At 59.2% G+C, this 7,399-nt stretch overlaps 5 protein-coding genes across 5 annotated transcripts; 3 read left to right on the top strand and 2 right to left on the bottom strand.

Annotated features, from left to right (window-relative positions):
- Positions 1-89: 89 nt before the first annotated feature.
- ACA1_126980 (aconitate hydratase, cytoplasmic, putative) lies at positions 90-2,278 on the top strand (the record flags this gene model as incomplete). The annotated part of the gene is made up of 5 exons (XM_004333222.1): positions 90-152; positions 365-558; positions 839-1,410; positions 1,633-1,931; positions 2,225-2,278. Coding segments are annotated over 5 exons (1,182 nt in total), but the record flags the coding sequence as incomplete, so codon positions are not given.
- Positions 2,279-2,486: 208 nt separating this feature from the next.
- ACA1_126970 (uncharacterized protein) lies at positions 2,487-3,326 on the top strand (the record flags this gene model as incomplete). Its single annotated transcript, XM_004333221.1, has 1 exon — positions 2,487-3,326. The coding sequence occupies one exon, from the start codon at positions 2,487-2,489 to the stop codon at positions 3,324-3,326; it is 840 nt and encodes a 279-aa protein (XP_004333269.1).
- Positions 3,327-3,608: 282 nt separating this feature from the next.
- ACA1_126960 (uncharacterized protein) lies at positions 3,609-4,700 on the bottom strand (the record flags this gene model as incomplete). The annotated part of the gene is made up of 1 exon (XM_004333220.1): positions 3,609-4,700. One exon carries the CDS (start codon positions 4,698-4,700, stop codon positions 3,609-3,611), a length of 1,092 nt encoding a protein of 363 aa, XP_004333268.1.
- Positions 4,701-5,457: 757 nt separating this feature from the next.
- On the top strand, positions 5,458-6,334 carry ACA1_126950 (cellulose binding domain containing protein; the record flags this gene model as incomplete). The annotated part of the gene is made up of 3 exons (XM_004333219.1): positions 5,458-5,515; positions 5,581-5,817; positions 5,940-6,334. The coding sequence occupies 3 exons, from the start codon at positions 5,458-5,460 to the stop codon at positions 6,332-6,334; spliced, it is 690 nt and encodes a 229-aa protein (XP_004333267.1).
- A 179-nt stretch (positions 6,335-6,513) lies between these two features.
- Positions 6,514-7,337, bottom strand: ACA1_126940 (uncharacterized protein; the record flags this gene model as incomplete). Its single annotated transcript, XM_004333218.1, has 4 exons — positions 6,514-6,640; positions 6,787-6,833; positions 6,913-7,043; positions 7,112-7,337. 4 exons carry the CDS (start codon positions 7,335-7,337, stop codon positions 6,514-6,516), a joined length of 531 nt encoding a protein of 176 aa, XP_004333266.1.
- Between the last annotated feature and the right edge of the window lie 62 nt (positions 7,338-7,399).

Raw genomic sequence — 7,399 nt, 5'->3', positions numbered from 1 at the left:
CGCACTTATTCTTTATTCTCTCGTTCTCTCCTCTTTTCGTCGGCGCTAATCCTCGATTTCTTGTTTCACACAACAGTGTGGTCGGTTATGGTTGCACCACCTGCATCGGTAACTCTGGTCCTCTTCCCGCCTCCGTCTCCGCCGCCATTGAGGTACCCTGTCCCTCCACTCTCCCTTATGAGAACGGCGTAGATGATGATTTCTACTTATTGGTCCGTGTTGATGATAGGCTATGGCCATGAATATAATTAATAAGTCCTGACATATTACTAGTTCTCCAACCACTTATCTATTCGTACTTATCATCTCTGTACGGCATCGTCTCGTTCATCTCGCTCATCGACCTCTTGTTCAATCGCTACAGGAGGGCGACCTGGTCGCTTCGGGCGTGCTTTCCGGCAACAGGAACTTTGAGGGCCGCATCCACCCTCTCGTGCGTGCCAACTACCTGGCTTCGCCCCCGCTCGTGGTCTCCTACGCCATCGCCGGCTCGACCCTCGTCGACCTCGACAAGGAGCCCATCGGCACCAACGACCAGGGCGAGCAGGTCTTCCTCAAGTATGTCCACCTCCCCTTACCATCACCCACACTACACCACACGCACGTCCCATAAACTGGGCCGGATAGAAGGGTCTCTTTCTATTATCCGGTCCAATTTTTTAACAAGGTAGAGGGACAATAGCAAAAAGCCAGATTAATCCCAGAATACTTGAAACCCCACAAGGCGTTCTGTTTCATGCCCTGGCAACAATTACCACAACAACACACCATACAGCACACAACGATCCTTTGTGTGTTGTGGCGCGGTCGACTCACCTTCGACGTTTGTATTATGCAGGGACATCTGGCCCACGCAGGAGGAGATCGCTGAGACCATCAAGACCAGCGTGCTGTCGGAGATGTTCAAGGAGGTCTACGGCGCCGTCACCCGCGGCACCCCGCAGTGGAACAGCCTGAAGGCGCCCACTGACAAGCTCTATCCTTGGGACGAGAGCTCGACCTACATCCACAACCCGCCCTTCTTCTCGAGCATGGAGCTCCACCCCTCGCCGCAGAACAAGATCGAAGACGCGCACGTCCTGCTCCTCGCCGGCGACTTCATCACCACCGATCACATCTCGCCCGCCGGCAACATCTCTGTCCGCTCGCCCGCCGCCCGTTACCTGATGGAGCGCGGCGTCGACAGGAAGGACTTCAACTCCTACGGTGCCCGTCGCGGTAACGATCAGGTGATGGCGCGCGGCACCTTTGCCAACATTCGCCTCACCAACAAGCTCCTGGGCGGCAAGGTCGGCCCGCAGACCATCCACCACCCGACCGGCGAGGTCCTCGACATCTGGGACGCCGCCGAGCGGTACATCAACGCCGGCACGCCCCTCACCGTTCTCGCCGGCGAGCAGTACGGTTCCGGTACGCACACCCGCCCCTTCCCTCTCTTCCTTCTTTCAGTGTTTGTGCTGCTGCTGGCCAAGATGACCATTATGTCTGGACCTCTGATCCCAAAAAACATGAAGTCACAAAACATGAGATTTCTGAGCCACTCTTCCGTTCTCTCCTTTCTTTTCTTTGGTTCCGCTTCTGCTACAACACTCACGTGCTCACGGCTCTCTTCTCCGCTCTTGCGTTATGCAGGCAGCTCGCGCGATTGGGCCGCCAAGGGCGTGTGGATGCAGAACGTCAAGTTCGTGATCGCCAAGTCGTTCGAGCGCATCCACAGGTCCAACCTGGTGCTCATGGGCATCATCCCGCTCGAGTTCGTCGCTGGCGAGGACGCCGACAAGCTGGGCCTCACCGGCAAGGAGACCTTCTCCATCGACATCACCGGCGCCGCTCCCCGCTCGACCGTCACCGTCAAGGTGAACGGTGGTGCCATCAGCGAGTTCAAGGCTACCCTCAGGATCGACACCGAGACCGAGGTCAACTACTTCAAGGTATGCCCCTTCACCCTCTCTCTCTCTACGCCGTCTTCCTTCTCTCTCCGTCGCAGTGCGCTATTTGTGTTAGGCCGCACGAGCGTTTCTTTTTCCCTTCGTCAATCCCGTGTGATTGGAATCGCCCGCTTGTGCACAGATTGACACTCCCCCGAGCGTCGCTAGCGAGAAGTCCATTCTCGACTCGTGATGAAAGGGGGAGTACATTTACTCTCGTTTCCTATCTCCACTCTCCCTCATCTTCTCTTTCATTCACGACTCATCTCTTCTTCCTCTTTCCCAACAACAAACAGCATGGTGGTGTGCTCCCGACTGTCATCAGGCAGGTGCTCGGCACCGCCCAGTAAACAAACACAAGTGGCGTCGAGAAGACGCGCCTCACTTTCATGTAGCCTGCACACCATTTGATAAATAGAAAAAACAAGTTTTGTAATCGACGCGTTCGCCTTCGTCTTCCTCTTTGCCTCGTCTTCCAGGTCCTTTTTTGGATAAACGAACCAAAATCGAAGAGCAGGAAAATGCAAGGGGGCGCCTGTTTGGGGAGTAGTGCTCGCGATGAAGGCAACGGAGGTGGTCGGCAGCAGGAAGGCCAGGGACGATGAGGTCCACGCGCTGATGTGCCGGTTGTGGCCGGACGACGAAGAGCGGCTGCAGGCTGCCGTGAGGCTCGCAGACCGGTTTCTGGCGAGCCTGCGCGCGTGCGTGGAGGCGACGACGACACAGGTGGTATCGAGCGACGTCGTCCACGCGAAGACTGAGCAGAAGAAGCAGGACAAGGTTGTGGTGGAAGGAGGCGTCAAGGAGTACAGCGATGGCGAGCTCACCGAACTGGCAAGTGATGACAACTCGAGCGGTGACGAAGAGGTCAATGAGGAAGCGGAGGAAGAAACCAGGGGAAAGAAACGTAGAAGACACAATAACGACGAAAGGGGCGGTTCGACGAAGGTGGCTACGGGCGCTCGGCACCCCTTCAAACGGGATAAGTGCTACTCCAAGGTGGATGACTTCGACCTGGAGACGGCGACCAAGGTGGAGCTGAAAGTGCTGCACGACTCGATGAACAAGAGTCACAACCACACCCAGCTGCTGCACCAGAGCCTGGAGGAGGGCCGCGAGTACTCGCTGGGCCTGCGCGCCCTGCCTCGCCGCAAGGACAAGGATCGCAAGTCGCACCCGGCCACCGTGGCCCGTATCAAGAAGAGGCTGTGGGAGGACCTGGGCCACTTCCCCCAGCTGGCCTGCTGCGTGGTGGGCCTGTTCCGCTTCTCCCACCAGGACTCGACCAAGCTGGTGCGCCAGGCCATCGATGCCGACCCCAAGGAGAAGGCCTTCTGGTCGCGTCCCCTCACCCCCGCCCAGCTCAGCCTGTTGGGCAAGAAGCCAACCACACAATGACGTACAACGCGCTCCCTTGTAAATACCCCCCCCCCTCTTGTTTCCCTCTTGTCTCTCACAACACATCAGACATGTAGTGGCAGCTCCTCGCTCCCTTCTTCTGGGTTTCGCATGGCAACGTTGCCAACAACAAGCAAGGGTGTGAGGTCGTGGTGTGGGTGCAGGCCGCCTGGCGGCCCACAAGTGTACTTATCTGTCTATATAGATGAACAACTATGTACATACAATGTAGTGCGGTGAACCGCACACTGGTCCACCGCACACGAATGTGGGCGGCGGCGTTCATGCCAGCAGCTGGCTCAGGAAGTCCTCCTGGTCGGCCGAGAGGCCGTCTTCGTTGACCTCCTCCTGCAGTCGGCTGATGTCCTGCTCCAGCTGCTGCTTCCACCGCAGGAGCGTCTCCAGTCGCCCGCGCTCCTCCTCCTTCTCCTTCTTCTTCTCACGTCTCGCCGGCAGCACGGGAACCGCAAACTTCACCTCCTCCTCCTTCTCCTTCTTCTCCTCCACCGCTTTCCTCTCATCGGCGAGGGATCGGCGGCGGCCTTGTGTTCGACTCGGCGGCTTCCGGGCTCGTCCCGCGGGACGCCCGCGTTTGGTGGTGGTGGTAGTGGCGCGTCGTGGTGTAGAGGCGGCGAGGCACCAGACGTGGTCGCCCTTGGCGGCCGACATGGTCTCGGGCTTGAAGAACTTATTCTTCTCGTTCTTGGAGAGGCACGAGCGGATGGCGGCCTTCCAGTTGCGCTTGCCGTCGATCTCCTCGGGGAACGCGTCCTCGATGGTCGCGTAGATGTCGGCCAGCGTGCCCCGGCCGCCCAGTCGCCCGAGCGCCCACTCGGCCTTGGCCACCCAGGTTCGGGGCGGCGGGTGGGGCACCTCGTCGTAATCTTCCTCTTCTACTTCTTCTTCCTCTACGTGGTGGCTCGCTTCTTCATCTTCTTCTTCATCGCGGTCTGGCATTTCCTGGTACTGCTGCACCACCAGGTGGTCTTCGTCGGTGGAGCCCGCGCTCTGCTGCTTCTCGTCAGAGGCTGCAGCCCGCTCCTCGAGCTCGTCGAAGGTGCGGGGCCGCTTGGGGGACTTTGCGGGGTGCGCGTAGAGACTCGAAGTAGTGGAGGTGGAGGAAGCGGACCGCGGGTGGTGGTGGTAGGAGTAGTCGACGGTGTCGTCGTCCTGGGTCTGGTCCAGGTGGCGCTTCCTGCCCCTGCCGACCTGCTTGACCCGCCCCTTCTTCTCCCCTCCCCGCGCGTAGTAGTCGTCTTCCGTCTGCGCCGCTGCCAGTTCGGGCGAAGACGTGGACCCCGACGAACCCGAAGCGACGTGTCGGGGTTGGGGGTGGAGCTTGTGGGGCTGCTGCTGCTGGAGGGATCCCTCCATGGAGTAGTCTGTGGTTGTAGTAGTCTTGCTGTGCTGGCTCAAGGTGGAATGGTTGGTCCCGTGTCTGTCACGGGTATCCAGCATGCTGTGTGGTATATCTGTCTGCCTGTAGTAGGTAATGGTCGTGTGCGTGGTGTCTGGTGTGGTTTGCGAGTGGCCTACGTGCGTCTGGTTGGTTGGTGTAGGAGAAGAAGGAGAAGGTGACTACGTGTGAGCCCACTTGTACGCAGTAGGAGAAAAGTTGTTTGCGTGTAGCCCCAGGCAGAGGGGGGGAGGGGAAGCAGTACCGTGGGTGGTGTGTGGCGTAACCGGTCGTCTAACGCTACACGGGCTGACGTGGGAAGCAGTCGGTACGGCGGAATAAGCTATTTCTCCGAACGGGAGTTGGAGCTAAAGCCGAATTCTTTCGGAAAGAATGCCCGAAATGCAACGATTGTGAAGTTCCAAATTTCACCGAATTATCCACACTGTTTATTTCCGAAATTCTACGCTTCTGCAGAAGCAGTTTGGCTGAAATTCGGGCCAAACCACTTTCCTCTTGGAGTTGACGGTGGCAAGTGGTGTGGAGTACACGCCAAGTTGCAGCCCGTGTGTAGTGGCCAAAGTCATGCAGGTGAATCTGTAAGAGCACCCACTCAGTTTTCATGGCATATTACCAGTGGCAATTGTAAGATAGCTCTAAAACCCCAACATATCATACCCATCCCAACCTACAGCAATACACCAAGCACTAAACACCACCACTCATCCATCAACAATGAAGAGCATCATCCTTCTCGCTCTCTTCGCCACCCTTTGCGCCTACGCAGTTGCTGGTACGTTGACGAGCACAACTTCAGAAACTAAGGGCTTTTCTCTTACCTCGTGATTCTGCGCACAGATTGCAACGTGAGCATCAAGCAAACGCTGGGCAGCTCGTGGCAGCAAGAGGGCAAGACCTACTCGCAGTGGAATGTCCAGATGACTGCGGGCTCGGAGACGGTCAAGTCGCTCGAGCTTGCGTTGACCGGCCGTGACTTCAGCCAGTTCTGGGAGCTTACCAAGACCGCCGACAACCGCTACGCCCTGCCCGCCTACCGCATTCAGAACGGGGCCTGCCCGCTGGCCAGGTCCACAAGTTCGGCTACATCATCGAGAACGCGTCGCAGGCCTCCATTGACGTCGCCTCCATCAACTGCGGCGCCGTCACCGCCTCCCCCTCGGCTTCGCCCTCCCCCAGCCCCAGCGCCTCGCCTGCAGCCCCGTCGCCCTCCGTGGTCGCCACGCCGCAGCCCAGCCCGACCAACGGATGCAGCGCGACCGTGACCCTCGTAGCCCGCTCGGCCGCGGCCGGTGGCGTGTGGGTCGACGCCGGCGCCACGTTCCAGATCTTCGACCTGACGCTCACCAACAATGGCCAGCGCGCGCTCAACGGCGGCGTGGCGACCTTCACCCTGGCTGAGGCCGGCGCCTCGATCACCCAGTTCTGGGAGCTGAGCAGGCAGGGGTCGACCGCCAACGCCTTCAACGTGGCCTTCAACTACGGCGCTCTCCAGGCTGGAGCCACCCAGGGCGCCGGCATCGTCGTGCGCCTGGCCAGTTCCTCGCCCGCTGCCAAACCCGCCGTCACCCTCGGCTCGCTCGGCTGCCACTAAATTCCATCCTCCTCGCTCTCACTTCGCGATGTCCTCGAGGCTGCGATGCTGCCTCCCCATCACCATTCATTCTTTCATTCTTTCATTCTTTTCGTACATGGCATAGAGGTGCCTAGCATGTGAATAATATAAACTACCCATATTACAATTGAATGGTTTACAGTGTTGGGTTAGCACAATCAACTCAACTGGGTCATTTGGAGGACTTGCGCCTGTTGCCTCGTTGCGTCGGCAGTGGGGCCGGCAGCAGATTCTTGAACTTGGTCGTGATCTGCGTCCCGAGCGTGAAGCCCCGCGCCCACGGCTCTGTGTGTGTCGTGTGAGCGTGTGCATGTCGGTCATCGAGCGAACACCAGTAAGAGGGGGCTGGAATGGTACCGACGAGCTCGAGCAGGTATCGAAGAGTCTCGGCTTCGCCGCACTGTAGGAGTATGGAGCACACATTGGCGAACCGCATGCTCGACGTGCACGAGAGCGAGCAGATGTCCGACCGGAAGCTCTGCAACGGGGTGTGACGATGAGCGGGCTGCGCGTACGCATTAAAGCCAGCCAACGCTCGGGCTGGTGTGTGCGCGTACCTCGACCTCCTTGACGAAGCGCTGGGCGCTCTGTTTCGCGAGATCCCTCTGCCCGGCCTCCCAGTGTGCCTCGGTCTTGAGGGCCGCCCAGGCGAGCGTGGCCGTGAGCCGCGCCGCCATCCCACAATCGTCTACGGCAGCACGATGACGTCAGTCAGCATGTGCCGTCACCTTAAGGCGCCAGAGTCTGGGGCAGTACCGAGGCCGGCCAGGTCCGCCTCGTAAAAGTCGAGGTTCTCGAGGAGTTGGCCGTAGAGGTCGTCGCTGTCGGGACCCGTCAGCTGATGGGCGGCGGCACTGGGGGCGGTGGGAGCGGGCGGCAACTGTCTCTCCTGCAGCTGCCTGCTCTTGTAGGCCGCCAGGAGGAACGTGCAGTTGGTCGTGTAGATGGCCATGATCGTCGACTTGCGCAACTGACTGTACATTTTCCGCCTCTGCTCCTCATTCTAACGCACGCACGCACGCACACACACACACACACACACGC

This window comes from Acanthamoeba castellanii (assembly GCF_000313135.1).
Source record: "Acanthamoeba castellanii str. Neff unplaced genomic scaffold scf7180000084696, whole genome shotgun sequence".
Lineage (NCBI taxonomy): Eukaryota > Discosea > Longamoebia > Acanthamoebidae > Acanthamoeba > Acanthamoeba castellanii.
The sequence above is the reverse complement of the archived record's forward strand: the minus strand, read 5'-3'. Positions and strand labels throughout refer to the sequence as shown.